Genomic DNA, 21,925 nt, shown 5'->3' with positions numbered 1-21,925 from the left:
ATTTACAAACTCTGTGTTCGACTATTGTGTACCATTGCTCTCTTTGTATATCATCCTGCTGTGTGTACCATCTATTCACATACATCTCTCTGTGCCTACCGCTCTACATCTCCACTGTGTGTAATCTCTCTTATTCCCACATCTTTCTTTATGCATCAGCTCTCCGTGCACTATCTGTCTTTTTCTACCTGCCTGCATACCCCACCTTCTTGTTTCCTTGTGCCTACTTTCTTCTTCTCCTACTCTCTCTTACTTCTTCGCTCTTGATGCAGACAACTTCAGGGAGCACCAGGTACCATCTACTAGCTTACATTATTCTACACAGTGGAAAGGAAATCAGGGGCAAGAGGGCAGAATGTGGAGAGAGGAGACATTTATACTTTCATGTCACAATCTGAATATATGCTTTGATATATTCACTTTAAAAGAAGGGTAAGACAAGGCGGTAACATCTAGATAATTTCTCATAATCCTGATTACATCCCTACTTGGCATGTTTATGATGGCCTCCAAATGTAGTGATGAGCAATTTGGGACCTACCTAATTAATATTCATGAAGTAGATCGGAATTGCGATCCACCACTATTCGGATTTTCAAGAACTGACATACTAGTACACAGCTCATTTATTAAAAAACATTATTGGTTTCAAAAGTACTGCTCACAATTTTTTAACATAATATTGCGACTAGATATTCATACCTCTGGTCCCTTATCCTGTTACGTTTGTGTCCCCTACAATTCTACAACATAAAAATGTTTTCTTTGCTTTCTTCAACCTTTGTTCTTTTTTCTGTTCATTACTTATATCCACTTTTATTTTTGATGTTCCGCCAACGCTATTCCTTTTCAATGTATTATTGACCATCATCCTTAACTTTATGGTATATTCATTGAATTCCATTATATTAGAGCTTTCAATTTCATTTAAATTGCCTTGTTTTTAAATTATTTTTCCCCATTTTAAAGTTGCCCATTCTTTTTCTTTAATGGTACTTTATCAAAAAGCAACCCTCCATCACTTTGTTGTCCCAGCTGCTCAACTCACAGCAACTAAGTTTCATTAATATTCCCTCTCCTAGTTTCCAAATTATGGAATGGTCTTTCTGTTTTCACACTTCTATACCCTTCACTTGCATTGTTTAAGACCTCTCCAATAACCTTCTTTAAATAGAATTTCCTTTAACTTTAATCCCATCTTTTATAACCATGTACTTTACTTTGCATTTCTTTCAAATGTGCACCTATTATAGACTTCTGGTAATTGCTTTAGATAAAATTATGAAATGAATTGGAAATGTATTTAAAAAAGAAACTTCAATTAATTTCTGATGCCCTTGCACTATAGAGTTGTCTAAAGGACTCAGAGGCCGATCCGTATTTGATTTGTGACTTCAATTAATTGGTGAATACTAACAGCACTACTAGGTTTTCAAAACTATTAAACCCCCCCCAGTTACTCTTCTGGTTTGGCAAATGCAGCCTCCCTCACCTGACAAGCCAGAGTGGTTGATAGAAACAGAATGCTCTTCTTGTATGTTTTGATGGCGTTAAGAGTGTCAGTCTGTGGCCTCCATAAAGCTGATAGGTCTAATACACCATCAGCCACACAAATCATTTAATGGTCAGTACCAAACTACTATATACCACATATGAAGTAACATGCCACTCTTTCAGCCCAATGCAAGATAAACTGCATGGTTCCACTCAAGCTAGTATGTACTGTACCTTGTAGGGCACATCTAGCATGCTATAGAATTGCCTTTAAGGTAAAAGGTGCGCCATGCTTCCCCATCAGCAAAATACCCACAGCAGTTTGACACCATGTAAACATATGTAATAGGGTGCAATTACCCATACCTACTGATCTTCGCAAGGCAATATCTCTAATCATGAGGAATGTACTTTAGGAGAGCAGAGTACATAACCACCATACTCAAACATACACATACAGCATATCCCTATGCTATGTATATAAGCATTTATTTGGAACACAGATGTGTACCTAAGTATGTGTATTGCTTTGTATAAACGTGTATATTAATGTTTTTCAACATATAGAGATTCGTTAGTTCTGCTTAACAGAGGTACATATTATTTATGGTTATATTTGTCTATTTTTGACATGTATATAGGTGACTGCATAAATAAGTAAATTTTTTATCATAACTATTTATCTACAGTTGCTTCACTATTGAATTACATAAAGAAATTAATAAAAAATAAATAAACTTAAAGGACAGCAGCACTTGAATCTACATATATTACCTTCCTACACATACATACATTCCATGTACTTATGTATCTTTATATATCTTACTTTGCTTCTAATTCAGTATCTCCAATGCACTACATTATATCTCTCTCAATATATACTCTACCTCATCTCACAACACATTCTACTACTTTCTCCAATGCACTACCCTATTTCCCACCCTATGTCTCTCTTAATATATCTTCTACATTCACTCTCACATTCATCCCAAACCCCATTCTACTACTATGACCCCCAAAATAACCCTTTCAAGGCTCTTCCCGCTTCTACCCCCTTGCATCATTCCATACCTCTTTTACCATTCACATCTCCCAAACAAACCTTGTAACCCCTTCCCTATGACTCTCCCCCCTCCACCTCCCCCCCATTACTCATTCCAAACCTCCTCCTACTGCTATGAGCTCCTAAACAAAACCAACAGAAATATATCTAGACCCTTCCTTCTTCTATCTCTCCACTATCCTTTTCAATCCAAATAAGAGACTAACATGTCCACTGCTCAAATTTGTTTCATATTTCCCTATACTATTTACCACAAATCCTTTTTGGGTTATGGAGTAGCATTTACAATTACATGATTTGAGGTACCTGTTCTGCACCATTTCTTCAGTCCTTGGTTGGGATTGACCACTGATCTGCTGGTTTCAGAACCAGTATCATGCCTGCCGATGGTACCAATGCGATTGTCGTGCTGTGGGGAAGGTAATTCCTGAAGATGCTTTTCGGAGTTGCTACCAGTCATTACTAGTAATAAATCGAAACATTTAAATGATCAGTTTTAAAGAAAGAGATTAGAAAGTATCAAATTCAAACACTGAAAATTCAAGCAATAGTCATATTGGCACTGCGCTTGTTCTCCTGGAGAAGGAATGATGACTTACAATCTATATATGTTCAGGAGGCAATGAGTAGAGAGGCCAGGTGAGGTGACTAAACTGGTAAATATTATACACGATTATAGTGCCAGAGGCACTCCCATGTATTGGGACCACGTGATGACCTTTGCCTATCATTATTTTAATTGGCGTTAGGTGTTTTACTTTAACTTGCCTGAATGTACGACATCATGTTTTCTGCATGTGTATTTTGCCTTGAAGATTTCATTTCATGTCTCCTTGTAGCTGCAGAGTGGGAGAGTTTTCACAGAGTAAAACAGCCTGGCCAGGAACAGAATGTGTGGAATGTGCATTTTAAAGCATAAGAGAGAGATAGGCGTGGAATGTACTTCTCTGTCTCAGTGTAGTGTAATATGCAGTGGTGCACAAATGTGCATTATGTTGTACATTGGGAAATGAAGTGTTTGATGTTATAGGCAGTGGTGCACAAATGTGTATTATGTTGTACATTGGGAAATTAAGTGTGTGATGCTGTAGGCAGTGGTGCACAAACGCGCATTGTGTTGTAGTTGGGAAGTTTTATGACGTTTTTACAATTGGCTTTGACATGTCCTCATGCCATCTTGAATTCTGACTCTGTGTAGCTGGAGCTTTGTGCACACAGTCAGGTCCCCAGATCACTCAAGTTGTTGGCTATTCATGTTCAAGATTGTTTCTGTACTTTTGGAGATGTTTTGTACTTTCTCAAGCTTCACTAAGATAAGGGGCTGGAACATGTGGGAGCGCAGCAGAATATGTAAGAACTCCTTTGCCTTTTCAAATGCTTGTGGGAGTTTGGCCAACTCCAGTAAGATTCCTTGGTGCAGAGGAGGTCCACTCGGAATCTTCTAGTGCACTGAGATTATAAAACTGGGGTTTGATGACTTGGAAAGCGGGATTTTGTTTTGACCTGAAAGAAGGACGGACGTGTCTAAATCAATGTAGCAAATACAGGCTTGCTCAGTCTCTTGACTCCGGCTGTGAATCCACCACTTAGGAGTGGTCTAAGCTGCAGTTATTAAAGCCGGAGATGTATTCTCTTCGAATATTGGCACTGTGATGTGTTAGTGTGTCTGTGTGCACATCCAAGCCTCCAGTGGTTATAATCATCTGATGTATTTAGTGTATATATCTTTCGTGCTTTCCTTTAACAGGGTTTATTTCTTGTGTCTGATCATTTGCATTTAACAGTGTTTATTTCTTGCAGTGGACGTCCAGTATTATCACGATTATCTGCTTGTATTGTATTCCATGCATTTAACACTTGCATTTGCTTACTCATGTGTTATTATCTCTGCCCAAGGTAGCATAATGGAAAACGCATCCAAATTTGTTGACTTCTTTCTTCAAGATCATGTAAAGAAATTGCCTTGATACATACAGGACACTGGGGACTTTTTGCGTAAAATCAAAAATATGGAGTGGGAACCTGGTTGTGTGCTCATCTCCCTAGATGTAGCTTCACTATACACGAGCATACATCACCAGGATGGTCTAAAGGCTGCTGAATACTTTTTAAACACACTTCCGATGAACAGGTATTTGCACAACAAAATACTTTTGACAATGATTTCAACTTGTTTGGAGAACAACTTTTTTCTCTACCAAAATCAGGTTTTTCAACAGGTCAGGGGTGTTGCCATGGTGGCCTGCTTCTCTCCGAGCTACGTCTGTCTACAAATGGGACTCTGGGAGGAGCAGGTCCTGTTGGCAAGCCATGGTGACACCTTGAACACACGCTTTATTTGGTACAGTTATATAGACGATCTGTTTTTAATTTGAAAGGGTACAGAGCAATCTGCACAGAACTTTATTGAACAACTTAACATTAACAATCTTATTCTGAAGTTTACAGCCCAAATGAGTAAGGAGAGCATTTTTTACCTGGATGTGGAAGTCTATGTAAGGAATAATAGACTGGAAACAAGACTCCACAGGAAACCCACGTCAGGCAATACAGTCCTACAAGCACAGAGCCACCAACCGCCACATTTAATCAGAAGCATCACCTTTGTGGAGATGCTGCGGATCCGCAGGATATGCAGTTCTGACAGGGAATGCTTACAAGCGAAATTTGAGTGTAGACAGAGATTCCTGGGGAGGGGCTATTCGAAAGATACACTTGATACCGCTATGACCAATGCTAATAAAATACAGAGGTCTGCTGCACTCACTAAGAAAGTAGCTACAAAAGATAGTCAGGATCAACCTACTCGCCTCATACTGACATTTAGAAAGCAGCATAAAATCTTGCACAATCATTAATAAAAGCTGGTCCTTAGAGTGCAATGACCCTTTTCTGGGAGGCCAATTGGGTAAATCCCCCAGTATTTCCTTCAGAAAGGCCCGTTCTATGAGCAACTCTCTTGTCAGTAGGAGTCCTGAATTCAGACAAACTAAAACATGGCTCAACAGTAGGACGGGTTTCTTGAAATGCGCAAACTGTAAGGCATGCAAATATGGTAAAAGTACGTCTGCCTACCATACGCCATTTCGGCCCAAACCAGTTAAAATCACTAAATCTCTCAATTGCAGGACTGAATATGCGGTGTATGTGCTGGAGTGCTCATGTGGCCTGTGTTAAATAGGGAGCACGAAACTGCAGGTGAACAATGACGCTGCATATCCGGTGGCAAGGCACTTCAAGGAGAAACAGGACAACGATTTGTCACATTTGAGGTACTTTGCCATCAACACAGTCTTGCCATTGAGAAGGGGTGGCAATCGAGAACAACTGCTAAGACAAATGGAAGATAGGTACATCTTAGAGTTGGACAGTAAGACACCCCAGGGGCTAAATTCGAGCGAGGGATTTTTCACCTGCCTATAATAAATCCAAAATCTGTTCGCACTACAGATTTTAGAACAGTTACACTGCCGCCTCCCATTTGTTTTGAATACACTATACGGCTGTGATTTGGAAATAGCGTAGGTATTGGTATTTTTCCACTAGCACTATACACTTTGTTCCATGAGTAAATCAAACGGCCCACTTGGGCAGGACTTTCACGTTCACTTTTTTCAATGCAATATTTCTGTCATAACAGAAAATAGTCTTGCTGTAACTAATAAGAATCAGTATTTGTGCTTGATTTCAGTTACCAGCATTGAGCTTCATATAGTGACCAATTGTTTATCTCGGACTGTAAAAGTTTAGAATTGCAACGGTGCTGCAAAATTTTTGGGTCATTCACATTGGTTTTTAATATATGACTTTTTAGCTCTGTTTGAAATATTTATTTATAAATACTGTTTTGCGTTATTTGCACTTTGATACGTATCATTGTACTGTAATTGCAGTTTGGCACATATTGCAAAGTAACTGACTGTATCAATTATAACAGGTTGTTTATGTCTATGATTACCCTAGGATGGGTTATCACGTGTGCTGAGCACTAGCACTTTAAATAGCAGAAAAAACTCTCCATTAGAGTATCATGTGATCAAGACCTCTCCGAGGCTGAAATGCGTAATGGCGGTGGCTGAACATAAAATCTTAATGCACTGATAGCTGGGTCTGCCTTCATCCTTCCAGGGGATTGTGGTGGCGAAGTATTGTGGACACACACACACACACACACACGGAGACACAGACACACACACGGAGACACAGACACAGACACAGACACACACACACACACACACTCACACGCACACACACGCACACACACACACGCACACACACACACACACACACACACACACTTTTCCATTCCTGACAGGCAGAGAACACACACACAAATGTTGCAGGATAAAAGCTTCTTTTTAACACCTTGGGTGCTAAGCTGATCCCCCTCCTGTGCTGATATTTGCTGAATCCCCTTTTACATGACGAGCTCAGTTTGTGTAGGAGAGTAGGGTCGCTTTCCTATGGTCACCCCACTTTTTGCTTTTTGCTTCACTGCTTTTCGACTTAATGTGGCTGTGGACCTGCTAATCAGACCCACAGCCCAGCTGCTCTCTCTCTAAATTCACTACAATGTACTTTAGGTGCATGACCCATTGGATACTGGATCACCTTATGAGCCCCTGTACAGTGTACTATAGGTACCTGGGGCATAGGTGCATCCAAGGCCTACCAGGGGCTGCAGCATATCTTTTGCCGCCCCTGGCTGGCCATCCAAATTGACACAACTGGCTGATCACTAAGCTGGGGCAAGGTGGTGTAATCACCCCTTGTTTAGATATAGTATTCCTATATCTAACCTTATATCTAGACACATATATACCTAGAAGTCACTCCTATGGCAGGCCTTAACAATCCTGGAGGCAGAGTGCTTGGTTTTATGTGAGATGGTGCTCTAGCATGAGCTGAGCCTGTCTGCAGCTTTCGGAACCATGTCCTTATAGCTGTTCTAGGATATTGCCATACCATATACTCTTAAGTGCATTATGAACCTCGCGGTTAAATGCTAACTCTGGTTTGGCTTTATCAAAACATGTCGAGTAAGGTGTCATACGATTTGGAATACTACCCCCTCGCAAGTTCTGGCGACGCGGGTAGCATTCCACCCTTCTAGAGGGAGAAGACATGTTGTTCCTACTATTCCCGGTTAAAGTTAACCAGAGCCTCAGCATCACAAAATGGATCCTGCTGCCACAGGCACAAGTCTGACCTCCTGCTGCTGGGAGTCCTTCCAGCAAGGGAGGCTTAAACAATAGGTTTCCTGTCTTGGGAGGTGCTAGCACCCCCCCAGACAGGCTTTTGTGTATTAGGGCAGGCAAGGCTGAAAGAAAAGAGACACTGCCTGGGGCACACAAGGTCTCCCATGCATAGTCCAGTTCAAACCGGTGCTGGGGCACTCCAGCCCCAGCTTTGGCAAAAACTGGACAAAGGGAAAGGGGTGTAACCACCCCCTTCCCTGGTCCCACCCATATGAGGGACCTAGTAGGTAATCCAGCCCCTAGATTTGGTATATAGGTAGGAGCTGAGTCCCAAGACTTTAGATTATCCTGACTAAAACTCTGGACCTTCATCACTCTACTTTACAAGAAGACGACTGAAGAATCTCCCTTGTGGTCAAGGAGTGACCACCCTGCACAAGCAGGCACCAACCCAGCGATCACCGACTTGCTTTGTCGACGCTCCCGCCGGAGCCCGAGCACAGAGCCCGACGAGAACGGATTCCCAGACATCCAACGGCCCGATCCACAGTCCCTGCAAAGCTGAGACCCGTGGAGGCGACGAGAGACGTGGGACCGGCCATCTTGAAAAGTCCACGACTAGCTGAATGTGCAGCAACCGAGGCTCCCTCGAAGCTGTGCATTGGGGATTGAAAAGCCCCAGCCCCGAGCATCATCTGCACTGAAGATCAGCCTTGCACACTCCACGAGTTCTGCGTGGGACCCTTCTGCATTTTCCTGCTCGACGCGTCTGCCCAGTCACTTGCCCGCTGGCTAGTGGCCATCTTGGCGACGATCCTTTGAATTTCCACCACTGGTCTGGTTGCTCCAGACTGGCCCTTGCTTCCCTCAAAAAAAGCAGCCCCTCAGACCTTGCTGGTCTGAGTAAGAAGCCACCTTCGTTTCCTGCGAGGGTTGCCTTTGCCAAGGCTTGTTGACTCCAATCCTGAAGCCGCCACTGCCGACAGTGAGAGCCTTTGTGGGACAGTCCGTGCCTGACTCCTGGTCGTCGTCAACACCTCCTGGTCCACGTGGCTGCAGAGACAAGCTTCCCATCAACACCTGATTGCATCGCGACATCACCTGGTTCCTTTCTGGTCAGTGGCTAGTGACCCAGAGTCTGTCCCCTCTGCTTTCAGGTCTTCTTCATCTTCGATCTACCCTTGGATCCACCCGGACACTTCTCTACTGGCCGCCTTCCGCATCTTTTCTTCAGGCTCCATAGGATTCGACGACGAAGCCCGACACACTTTAACACCTATGCACCCGCTTCCTGTGGGTGAGGTAACGCGAGTACTCCGGTGCTCCTGTGGGTATTAACTATCCAACTGTCTAGGTTTCAAGTAACTTTCACCGAGTCTAGTCAGAAGTACCCTAAAAGAACTAGTTTCCATCTTTTACGTTCCCATTCATTCTCAACGGTAACCCGTGTGTGTGTTTAGACACTGCACACGCATCCTGTGGGCCTTCTGCTTCCTTACTCTTGGTAGCTCAGCGTAGCCCCAGCGATTCCCTAGGTCCTAGGCCTATTCACTTCCAGAGTGGTGGTTCTTATACCACTATTTTAGTATATGGTTTAGCATGCCCCTAGGGCCCTACTGTATTTTGTGCTATTGTATTTAAATTGATTATCTTGTATTGTGCTTAGAGCTCTGACCTCATAAAGAGTTCAGAGGGTTTGTTTAGTAATAAATCACATATATATTTTATATATATATCCTGTGTGGTGTCCTTTCATTTGGTATTAAAGGGGTTACATATGGTAAAACAGCCGGCTTCACATGCCCTCTTGAGTTTAGCCTAAGACTGCTTTGTCCATGCTACCACTAGGATAGCTGATCTATAAGGTTGACTTTATAACCATCACCATAAGGGTTGTTTGGACTGGTGCAAGGTACTCACTAGAATAGTGAACATCATATACCAGGCCAACTTCTCACAGTATGCATTAACAGGGTAAACAGACTATGTAAGTACAGAGTGTCATGCAGAGCCAGTGGCTACTTGTGAAGTCCTGCGTGTGCAGTGTGGCAATAAGTGAGGAAAATTTAAAAGTTAAAAATGTTGCAAGCAGATCGTGTGTATCTAAAAGCTCACCAAATAGAGAAACCTGCATGAATAAGCGAGCGTATCACCCTCCGCTTAAAATCTAGATCTGTGTCTTCACCCATAGCGCGAACGGCTGATCTAACAGACCGCAACACTATAATCCCATGGGTGGCGTGGGTAGGGATCCAGTATGTGTTGACCAGTGGACATAACCGCAATAGTCCAAGTAAGCAGAGGTGTTAATATAGGACGTGTAATGACGATCTGCGCGCGTCAAACCACAATAGAGCCTAGTTGCTATAAGCAATGAAAATGCATAAATGCAGGGTTAACTACCACTGGTTCAGTTAACATTATGGATTTGAGTGAGAGTGAGGGTTAAACTGTGGTGTTTATATACAACTTGAGGCAGGCGTGCGTGCAAAATGCATAAGTATACAGTGAATGTACGTGTGGTGATTGTACCTCCTCAAGGGCATGGCAAAAATGACATAAAATGCGATCTAAGTATATTGCAAGTAGACTACCAAATTAGTACACTGTATGTTCCATATTAAATCCAAATGAATATATCTCTACACGCATTGTGAATAGGCTCAATCCTGTTTCAAATTCATGCGTAAGCGAGGAGTATATACAAATGACAAACTTAAACCGCGACATGCGGCGAATGCAGCAAGAATAAGTGCTCCAATTCAAAATGTTGATAACAAACTTAAAGTACAATTTGTGCTACAGAAGTAGCGTAACCCACATTTACATTCAAGGATGTACACAGCAAACTCTGTTCTACACGTCAGCCTGCACCTGATAACAAGTGGTGCATGTCTGAAGGCGGAGTCTAACTGCGTGATGTTTTTGCTGAACTTGCACGCCCTGCAACTGTGACATTTAACAAAACCTTTTCTATCTGCTAACCAGATCTGGGTGGTTGTGATCTCAGGACTGTTCCTGACTAGAGCATCCCGCATAGAACAGGCTCTCCTGTATGTGAAATCGGGTTGGTTTGCCACTATCGGTCCCAGCGTTGGGCCAGATCTTATGATACCCCAGTGTTTGTTTATGACTGATCTGATGGCTCTTTCTTCCGTGTTGTGGGTTATGATCAGTCTGGTGTTAACTGTGCTGTTAAGTTCTGCCAGTATGTTAATGCGCTGATAGTTTCGGGGGTGGGTTGAACCTCCAAAAGTTCCTCTTTGGGATGGCATTGGCTCTTTCTGTGGCTTTTCGTATGGCAACAGCCGAATATTCACGTGCCCTGAATCTTTTAGCTGCCTCACCCCGGCACTCAAGGAAATCATCTTGGGTACTGCATATTCTAGCTAACCGTAACATTTCCCCATAGGAAATGCTGGCTATAAGTTGTCTAGGGTGAAAACTTACGGCGTGCAGCGTGGAATTGCCAGCAGTGAGCTTGCGATGGAGTTTGGAGTGCAAGGTACCATTGGCACTATACATATTGACGTCCAGGAATTCTATAGAAGTGGCACTAATGTTGGCATTGAATTCCAAGTTGAGATCTTTGGTGTTTATCTCATCAATGAAAACTCTTGCACTATTCCCACACCTCACCAGATTAAAAAGATGTCATCTATGTACCTCAGCCAAGACACTATGTTATTGTTGGAAGCCCTTGAGTGTTTGACCATGAGAACCCCCTCCTCCCACCATCCAACATGTAAACATGCGTAGCTAGGAGAGAAACAGGCTCCCATGGCCACACCTCTAAGTTGCTGGTATACCTTCTTGTCAAACATAAAAAAGTTTTGTCTGAGGCACCAATCAATTAAAAACAATATGAGGTCATTGTGTTTGTGACAATTGATGGGCATGCAGCCAGACCATCATGGTGACAGATGCTGGTGTACAGCGATGTGATGTCTAGGGATATAAACATGTAGCCCTCGTGCCATGGTATGCCTTTCACTTTCAGTAAAAAATCGCTGATGTCTGGAGGTAGGTTTTCTGGCTGGAGACCAGATCTTGGAGAAAGAATTTGACGTATTTGGAAATGTTCTCGCACATACTCTTCCTGGCCGAGATAATGGGTCGACCAGGGATGGGGCTCACACTTTTGTGCACTTTGGGCAGAAAGTATAGGATGGGGAGAGCAGGCGACTCATTGTTAAGAAATCCACATTCATCTTTACTTAATTGGCCCTGAGATCTGAAGGTGTTAAGGTGTTTCCTGAGTTCCTTGTTGCTATTGGCCACTTCATTGTGGCTTGAAAATCTGTAGCAATTAGTATCACTTAAATGCCTGTTGGCCTCCTCTAGATACATGTTCCGTGGCCTCAGCACAATATTGCCACCTTTGTCTGCTTTATTGATGATGACTTTGTTATTACTTTTCAGCTTCTTCATAAGGTTATTGTATTTAAGACTCCATTGTCACTTTCTGGTTGATTGTCTTGTTGTTTTGAGATAAAGGGCTTTAAACTCATCCGTGATGACATCACTATAGATATCTATTGCATCCCTTGGTATGATAGGTGTGAACGCGGAATATGGCTTGAAAGGGCTCGGTATTCTGTGCGAACTCTCGATAACCTCATCTTGCAGTAGTTGTTCCGTTGCCTTCGGCGTGCACGGCACAGCTAATTCACCTAAAATACGTAATGTCAGGATGTCAGCCACGGTCAGGACTAGCTCATCAGGTCTTACAGAAGTCGAAGTACTTGGGAGATTGGCATTGCTTTGTTTCAATTTGAAAAACTTTATTAGTTTTAACTTCCTAATGAACCTGTAGACAAATTGCTGTAATCAAAGGTGCTTTATGGGCAAAACATGAGGCCGAGCATGAGGAGCTGTTTTCTGCCTCGGTAAAGTCAATTGTGCTCAGATTGATGATTGTCTTAGGGTCAGATTTAATTCCTTCCTCAAGTTTCCTCTTCTTCTGTTTTGTTTGTTTTGGCTTTTCAGCGTTTCCTTCTTTCCCCGCTTCCTAAGGTTGCGCCAGTGTTTTCTTTCCTCGGCGGCCTCGGTCTAAGGGTTAGGCACCTGTCGTAGACTAAAAAACCCATCATACATATATACATTTATATGTTATTTAATTTGACATCTGGAAAAGCCTTTCTGTTAAAGAGTGTTGCACAAATAAAACCCTGAGCTTTATTCTCATTTTATGAGAGTGAAATCGCTTTCCATGTGTTTTATTGCTTCGCAGTGTGTGTGCCTCTGTGTAGGAGAGCTGCATTTTATTTCGGAGGGCGAAACAATAAAATGATGCACTTGCCTGGCTACATTCCTTAGCGGACCTTGTACCAGATGGCATGGTAGCCACCTATGGTGGCCTCTCAACTGCAGGAAGAACCGAGTAAAAAAGTGGACCTTTTGAATACCTAGAAACCAGAACAGGACACTTCATGCTCCTCAGAAGGTGGTTTAATCAGGCAAATTAAAGAATTGCCTTCATGATCTGCTGCCTCTTAATCATTAAAAAGGCTTCATTGCTAAGAGAAACAGCATCAAAGTTTTTAATGACCTTGCCACCCCTTTGGCTATAAGGTGCAGCGCCCCCTCACCAAACAACATTTTGTCTGCCTCTAATTAAAAATACGTTGTCTTTCTTTAGAGATTGGGTTAGCATGTTTGCCTTATAAATGAGAGCTACTCCTTCAGCAAATTGAGTGGGCCTTCAATGAGTTGATTTAAGCAGCCCAGATGGCCTGACCTTGAGGTACGGGGGTCTCTGCTTGAGAGGTTTGGAAATATCGTGTTTATAGTTGGTGGCTTCCACAGCAAATCCTCTGGGGTTACCAACCTCTGGATTTCAAATTTCAGAGCTGGCTGATTGCAGTCAAGTATCTGTAAGCAGGTAGAAAATTAATTTAAACATGCAATGGAATAGTAGGGAATGGGGAGGCCTTTCCAACAGACAAAAATAAGCGTGACTGACTAGTCAAAAGGCAAGACCCCAAGACTGGAGGTGAAGAGGAACAATGGGGCTGTGTTTGGGTGGTTACAATCTCCCTTAGGAAACCAAGCAGATCTTGGACAATGCAAGCTCAGCACTCTCAGTCATGGAATGTGTCTGCAGTTCCTCAACCATTCACACTGAAATCACTTCTTGGAGCATTTCAGCGAGGTTGTGGGGTGCTTTTGATTCTTGTGTGGCTCAAACGCCAGAGAGCGTCCATGCAGTCTTTAGTCACCTGGACCAATGCTATTGTTCTCTTGGTTGGACCTTGCTTCTCGGTCCTCCCTGGGCAGTTCAGCTGCAGCGTTAACTACCAGGATCTCAGCCTTATCTTGACATGGAGGGGGGGATTAGTTACTGGCAAGACATGTCCCTGGCAAACATCTGGTGTGTGCTTGTGCATATTCTTATCAAGGCCCAGATGAAATTTCGAGTTACTTGCTTAAAAGGGACAGTTTTTATTCTACTTTAGAGACACGGGTAGGAAGCAGAGGCAACAAAGTAAATGTTTTTTTGAAAATTCAAGCATAGAGACCATTACTCTTGCAACGCGTTTTCCACATGCCCGATACAACGTCACAACAACCACCATCTATTTGAATACAGAATCTCGAACCACACCATACTTGTAGCGTCAACTGGCCATGGGAAGATGCCTTGAAAAAGTCCCAGGCTTGCAAGCCAATAAGGGGAGAAACATGTGTTGTCTGTGCCCTACAACGGTCTTAGTTTCAGTGAGTCTGTCACATTAAGAATCCCCTTTGAAGTTTGATTTAGTGAAATAAACACCAGATGTCTATACCAATCAATGTTTTCAGTTTACTATGAACAAACCAACCCACTGGCTCATTTTCGCATCTATATAAGTAATGGGTGAGGGGTTCCCCATTCTCAAAAACAAGTGCCAATATACTTGTCCTCATTCAATGCAGGTTGGGCAAACATTCGGGATCCATCACCCCTCCAATTTTTAAGCTACAGCTTTTGGGAAGGGTGGTTGTCACATTCACAGAAGGCAAAGACAACACGCAAGGATAACATATTACCGTGCAGACTCATAAACTGTGTCCTCCATTGTGACCACTCACCCAGCAAAAGGTTCCTGGTCACACACCCCAAACACGTGTACCAGTTATGGGCAACTGGACAAATTTTAGAGTTGAGAGATTAAAGGCCCCTCCTCTCTGTGCACCTACAACAACCACCTGCCACTAGTCAGGCTGACCATCGCCTGTTATGACGGGAAAGTAGTCTCAAGCACAGGTGCAGATGATAATGGAACTGAATCCTTCTGCTTTGTTTGGAAAAACTCTGCCACCATCGTGTAATCTTTTCTTGGAGTCCTAGGGCAGCCTGGGGTTACTGGGCTATATCCTTTATGGGTATTGTGATTTTCCTCTGGCAACAATAATATTGGACTGCACTGGAAATTAAGTTATTTCCTTTGAGCACCCACCTTTCAATAGAGCAAGCCTAAGCAGATAGGGATCTAGTAGGTGGTCCAGTCAGTCTTTCTACTTTTTAAGAACAAAATGAGTTTCATTAAAGCCAAGTAAATAGATCAGTTCAAAAGAGAATAGAGAACTAGAAGGGCAAATATATGGCCTTAGAATTTACTCTTGTGAGCTAGATTTTCTGTAACATTAGTCACATTCCAAAAGTTTTTTATTTAGCTCTACTCAAGAGATATTTAGAAATGTGTGGGAATTTAGTATTTTGCAAGGGCTCTTCTCTAGCAAGGTACTTGGTTTGTGTAAGGGATACGCATGCAAACAACGCAAAAATAAAAAGTGCCCAAACAAATTGCCTATCGCCAAAGTCACACCACCTTGACAACAAGGATCCCATTCACAGTAAAGCCACTGGTGCTCTTGGAGATTTTCCCATCACCCACCAGCACAGGATGTGGCATCACTGGATCTCCCATCATACACCTGCACAGGAAGTGGCATCACTATTTCACACCATACATCTGGACAGGTAGTGACATTACTGGTTTTCCAGCCAAAACTGTCTTTAAAAGAGGAAGCCAATCAAGAGGACTCCAGTTCCCACTACCCTTCAGCACAGGGAGTGACATAACTGGATATCTTATCGTCCACCTGCACAGGAAGCGACATCACTGAGTTACCCATCATCCATCTGGACAAGAAATTACATTACTGGTCTTTTCGTCAAAACCATCTTTACAAGAAGAAAATAAGCAAGAGGACTTAATTTCCCATCACCCATCAGCACAGGAAATTTCATCATGGCACCCTGGACTCCTCCCCCTCCGAAGGACCTACGTAATGACAGCTGCAACAAAGACGTGCAGCAGACCCGCCGTTCACGCCTGTACTGCACCCAGCGCCAGGAGACCTGGTCTGATCACCAAGCAGTACTCCGCAACACGCCTTAGAGTGCCTGATCCCGTACGCCGTTCCCCCAAATGCTGCCACATCACACCACAGTAGGAGCTTTCACCTGTACCCACTGCCGGTACTCCAGCAACCAACACACAAATACTAATAGAGCTCTCAACACCCCTTCCCAACAAGTGCACCACATTAGAACCAACAACACCTACATTCCCACCCTACACCACATGCAATTGCCTTGTGACAAAACAAAATGGTCCCAGGATGCTTGTTTCTGATCCAGCCCCAAGTTGGCAGGGTATTCCCAGACGTGGGTCCCTTGCTCACTTTGTCACTGGATTCAAGCTATCCTGGCTGAGGACGGCGGTTAGCCAGAAACCGGTCCCAGGATGCTTGTTTCCAGTCCAGGGAAGGCATGGCTTGGCAGTTCGGTCTGGACTGTTCCCATGAGGCACAGGGTCAAGACTGATTTGCATATACTGTGTCTGAACTGGGGTGGCAAAGTGAGATAAAGAACGATGATGGATTCAACCCAGATGTGTGACTGGGGGTGAGTGTTTGCAATGTTCAGTACTCCCTCCATCATCTCCTTGTATTTGCTTTGTTCGCCGTAAGTTGGCAGGGTATGCCAAGGCGTGGGTCCCTTGCTCACTTTGCCACTGGATTCAAGCTAGCCTGGCTGATGAGGGCTGTCTTGCTGGTGTTTAATACTGAAAGTGGGACGAATGCCCGAAATACATTCTATAGTTACGTGTCAACATTGACCATACATCGCTCAAAGGGACAAACTCCATAACATCTACATCACTAAGAACTCATAATAAAAGAAGGACAGCTACTGAGGCTGCCGTTTATTTTGAAAAATCCCAAAAGAATATAAAGTGACAAGTGCTACTTTGATCAAGGATTCCTAGACCATAGGGACACAGATAGGAGTATTGCAAGGTTTGCCTAATTTGAGAAGAGGGATCATTCATGCAATAAAACGGACAATTGATGAGCCTTGAAGAAGTCCTTAAATAGGATAAAATGCGTTGGCTACCTGCTAAGAAAAGAGAATTAAAAGAATAAAGGAATCCTCAGGGTGTAGAGAAAATTGTTCTGGTATCTGGCGGGTCCTGATGATGGTGGTGTTCATCTGTTTTGTTTTCCACCGGAACGTGTTGATCAAGGCAGTCTCGATCCTGCTTTATGCAGTTGTCCTAAAGGGTCACTGAGACTGATTACAACTTTGTCTCACATTGTTCAGATATATGCGGTTGTGATTGAGGTAGGAATGCAGTACAAAAGGTATGAATGTATGTTGAGTTGGTTTGTATGTTTGTGGTGTCTCTCTACCTGGGGGTAATGATCTTGCTATATTGAAAATCGATCTCAAATTGTAAAGAAAATTGTTGATGCTGAGAAATGATATTTTGCTAAGTTTAAATGATAAACAAAAATGTTATAAATAATTTTGATAAAAAGGAAGAAAATGAATAAACAAAGTTAAATTATTATTAATGTGTACATGTTTATGGATTTTTGTTTTACTTTATGAACAGCCTGTATTTGAATTCATTATTGAATCATTGAAAAATAAATAGAGGTCACAAGGGAGTTTCGTATATTGTGATGACGGCTGTTAGCCAGAAACCAGTCCCAGGATGCTCGTTTCCGGTCCAGGGAAGACATGGCCTGGCAGTTCGGTCTGGACTGTTCCCATGAGGCACAGGGTCAAGACTGATTTGCATATAGCTGTGTCTGAACTGGGGTGGCGAAGTGCGCTAAAGAACGATGATGGATTTAACCCAGATCTGTGACTGGGGGTGAGTGTCTGAAAAGTTTCAGTGCTCCGTCCATCATCTCCTTGTGTTTGCTTTGTTCGCCCTAAGTTGGCAGGGTATGCCCAGACATGGGTCCCTTGCTCACTTTGCCACTGGATTCAAGCTAGCCTAGCTAATGAGGGCTGTTAGGCCGAAACTGGTCCCAGGATGTTTCTTTCCGGTCCCATATGAGGCACAGGGTCAAGAATGATTTGCATATAGCTGTGTCTAACCTGGGGTGGCAAAGTGAGCTAAAGAAAGATGATTGAATCAAATTGAGTGTTTGCAATGTTCAGCACTCCGTCCATCATCTCCTTGTGTTTACAAAACAAAATGGTTACTTACCAGTAGGAGTAGTTTTGCTGCTTGAAGATAAGTCTGGATTCACATGCTGTGCATTATTCCGCCATCTAGTGGTTGGGTCTGGAGTCGTCTTTGTTTTTTTTGGGTCTCTGTCGACCACCATTTGGTCCCAGGTACGTCCCCTGTGTGACGTCAGACGGCGCCTTGGAGGTCATTGTGGGAGAGGTGTGGCGTCGCGGCCAGGGCCACTGACGTTGAAATCTAGGGATCACGGTTCGATCCCTGTCACCGGCGGCAGGTCAGCCCAGCACCATGTGACTCTGGGCAATAGCTCGCTTAATCTTCCCGACGGCCCCCAGCGCCTAGAGACCCTTACGGGTGAGTGCTCGCGCTTTACAAATGTGGATTATTATTATTATTATTAATATTATTATTGTGCTTGGTAGCCATCTTCGGATTTTTTTTCTGTTTGTGTCCTTAATTTTATAGTCCTTCAGATTGTCTTTAAATAACTAATATTATAACCTGCTTCCCCACCTGTGTGAATTCCTTGTAGAGGAGGCCGGGTGGGTCGCATGTGAATCCAGAAAATTCTTCAAGCTGCAAAACTACTCCTACTGGTAAGTAACCATTTCGTTTTGCAGTGTGAATCCTTTTCTGGATTCACATGCTGTGCATTTGATTATGTAGCAGTTTTTCCCATCTTGGGGAGGCTGTGGTGAGAGGAAGACTTTGCGAACAGGTGTTGAGGAACTTTCTGTCCTATTTAGCTTCCTTACCCATTAGTATATCCACACAGTAATGCTTTGTAAATGTGTGTGGTGATGCTCATGTTGCTGCTGCATATATAGTGTCTATGGGTACATTGGCAATGAAAGCTAGGGTTGCACCTTTCTTTCTAGTGGAGTGAGCTGTTGGTCCTGTTGTTAATTCCTTTTTGGGGTTCGAATAACAGTTTCATGGTTTGTACTATCCATCAAGAGATTGTTGCCTTTGTGACTGGTGATCCTGTGTTGGTATGCGCGTAGGCAACAAACAACGGTTTTGTTTTGCGGATTTGTTCCATTTTCTGTAGCTAATACAGTAGCGCTCTACGTACATCTAGGGTATGGAGGCTCTTTTCTCTTTTAGTTTTGGGGTTTTTGAAGAAAACTGGCAGAAGTATATTTTGATCTAAGTGATATTTTGATACCACCTTTGGTAGGAACTGTGGGTTTATTTTTAAAATTACCTTGTGCTTGTAGATTTGCAAGTATGGTTCTTGTATGGTTAATCTTTGTAACTCACTTACTCTCCGTAAGGAAGTAATTGCGATGAGAAAAGCTGTCTTTAGAGTAATGTGCTTGAGGTCTGTTTATGCATGGGCTCAAAGGGTTTTGAAATCAGTTGTGTGAGTACTGTATTTAGACTCCACGTGGGCACTGGTGCTTCTCTGACGGGGGTAATTCTTTTTGATCCTTCTCAAATTCTCTTAATAACATGTCTTGTGAAAAAGCTTTTGCATGTCTTTCCCCTTGTGTAAGCTATGATGGCAGCGAGGTGCACCTTTATGCTTGAGTAGTTGATGTTGTTGTCTAGAAGAGTTGTATCTCTTCCATTTTGCGGTGTAACATTTTCTTGTTGATTGTTTTGTAGCCCCTCTTTAGAATCTCCATTGTTCTTAGAGGCAGTCTGAGGTGACCAAACTCTATGTATTCAGGTGCCAAGCCACTAGGTGTAGCGTTGTTGGTTCCGGGTGAAAGATTTGGCCCTTTTGCATTGTTAATAGATCCTGGTCTTCTTTGATCTTGATCATTTACCCACTGGACAGTTCTAGAAGTCTTGAGTACCATGTCTGTCTTGGCCATTGAGGGGCGATAAGAATTAGGTTTGTACCTGGTTGATTTGCCTTTTCTAATACTTTTCTTTACTGTTTGTAAAGGTAGAACATTGTTGTGGTATTGTACGTTTGGATCAGGACAGTCTTCCTTTGAATTTTCTTTCTGTCCAGTACAAATAAAGACTCACCTTTGCCCCTGAAATCTGGCCTTGTTAAAATCGCAACCTGGATGCGGACCAATCTGTTGAAGCTCAACGGAGAAAAAACAGAGGTTCTAATCTTTGGCCCCAGCCATGATCTATGGAACACCTCCCACTGGCCTTCCAGCATGGGTCCTCTTCCCATCCCATGTGACCAAGTCCGGAACCTAGGCATAACTATCGATAAAGGACTTACAATGCAGCCTCAAGTCGGAAAACTTACTGCCATGTGTTTTGTAATCCTGAGATGGCTCCGTAAGATTATATGGATGCTCCCGGAAGACACCAAAAAATCTGTAGTCAATGCCCTAATCACCTCTAGGCTTGACTACGGGAATGTCCTTTATCTAGGGGCAACCCAAGCTGTAATGAAACGACTGCAGCGTGTACAATATGCCGCGGCCCGTCTGTTACGCAAGTGCCACAGAAGAGAACACATGTCGGAACACCTGAAAAGTTTGCATTGGCCTAAAATTGAGAGCAGAGTAACATTTAAAACTCTCTGCTTCATGCATAAGATAAAATTTGGTTCTGCCCCAAGATACCTAAAATCCCTAGTTCATGTCTATCTTCCCACTCGGCATCTGAGATCCTTTTCTCAGGGCCTTTTTAATGTGCCTAAGGTCCGGCTTTCCAGAATGGGAGGCAGGTCCTTTTCCTACCTAGGTCCTAAGTTATGGAATTCCCTCCCCCTAAAAATGCGCACTGAAACTAATCTCGGTACTTTCCGTAGATCTCTGAAAACCTGGCTGTTCAACCAGTAAACCTGGCCTGGCTATCATCTCCCTCCCCTCCTTCTCCGCACTCAATCTCTCAACTAGCGCCGGGAAACCCTTTTTGGGTAGCTGTAGCGCTTTACAAATCAAATAAATAAATAAATAAAATGTGTTTCCGGAATGCTTTTAGTGCACAAAAGAATGTCTTCATCTCCAAGTAGTTGATGTGTTTTATGGGAATCTTGTTCGTTCCATTGACCACGTACCTTCAGCTGTTCGAAGTGCGCACCTCATCTTTTGAGAGATGCGTCCGTGGTGATTGTCACAGAAGGAGTTCGGTTCCTAAAAGGTCTGCCCTGTGTTAAGATGTTGGATGCCCACCACTGTATCTCTTTTTGCAGCCTTTGTGTTACAACCACTAGATCCTCCCAACTCCCTGTGGCTTGAGACCAGCAGTTGGTAAGCCATTCCTGGAATGGGCGAATATGGAGGCGAGTGTGAGGGATGAGTGGGATGCATGATGTTATCAGGCCCATTAGTTTCATGACTCGTCTCACTGTTAGAGATTAACCCCTCTGGTAGAGGATTGTTTCTTTTCAAATAGCTTATATCCTCTTTTGCGTAGGGTACGCTAGCGCACTCTTTGAGTCTAATCTTGGGTCTAGGAATGTTTTTTATCTTTTCGGCTTTGTAGATGATTGTTCGTGGTTATTGAGAAACCTAGTTTTTGCAGCGTGTGGAGAGCTGTTTGCAGATGACTGAGGCATTTCTGATTTATGCCTGCCCTAATGAGCCAGTCTTCCAGATAAGGATAGACAACGGATTCCTTCTCTCCTTAGGTGTGCCGCCATTGCGGCTAGGCACTTTGTGAAGACATATGGTGCTGACTTTATACCGAAAGGAAGTACTTTGAATTGATAGTGTGTTTTGTTGTGCAGGAACTGTAAGTACTTTCTGTGTTTTTTGTTCACAGGGATGTGT

General features: G+C 43.2%; 1 protein-coding gene across 1 annotated transcript in view; it reads right to left on the bottom strand.

The window, feature by feature from the left end:
• The window catches only part of LOC147685096 (uncharacterized), a 1,199,247-nt gene that overhangs the window by 240,893 nt on the left and 936,429 nt on the right, over positions 1 to 21,925 (bottom strand). Inside the window, exon 29 of the mRNA XM_086940986.1 lies at positions 2,864 to 3,019. Within this exon, the coding sequence (XP_086797112.1) occupies positions 2,864 to 3,019 (156 nt within the window). The remainder of the gene's footprint in view (positions 1 to 2,863; positions 3,020 to 21,925) is intronic.

Source organism: Lissotriton vulgaris, chromosome 10 (genome assembly GCF_964263255.1).
Source record: "Lissotriton vulgaris chromosome 10, aLisVul1.2, whole genome shotgun sequence".
Classification (NCBI taxonomy): Eukaryota; Metazoa; Chordata; class Amphibia; order Caudata; family Salamandridae; genus Lissotriton; species Lissotriton vulgaris.
The sequence above is the reverse complement of the archived record's forward strand: the minus strand, read 5'-3'. Positions and strand labels throughout refer to the sequence as shown.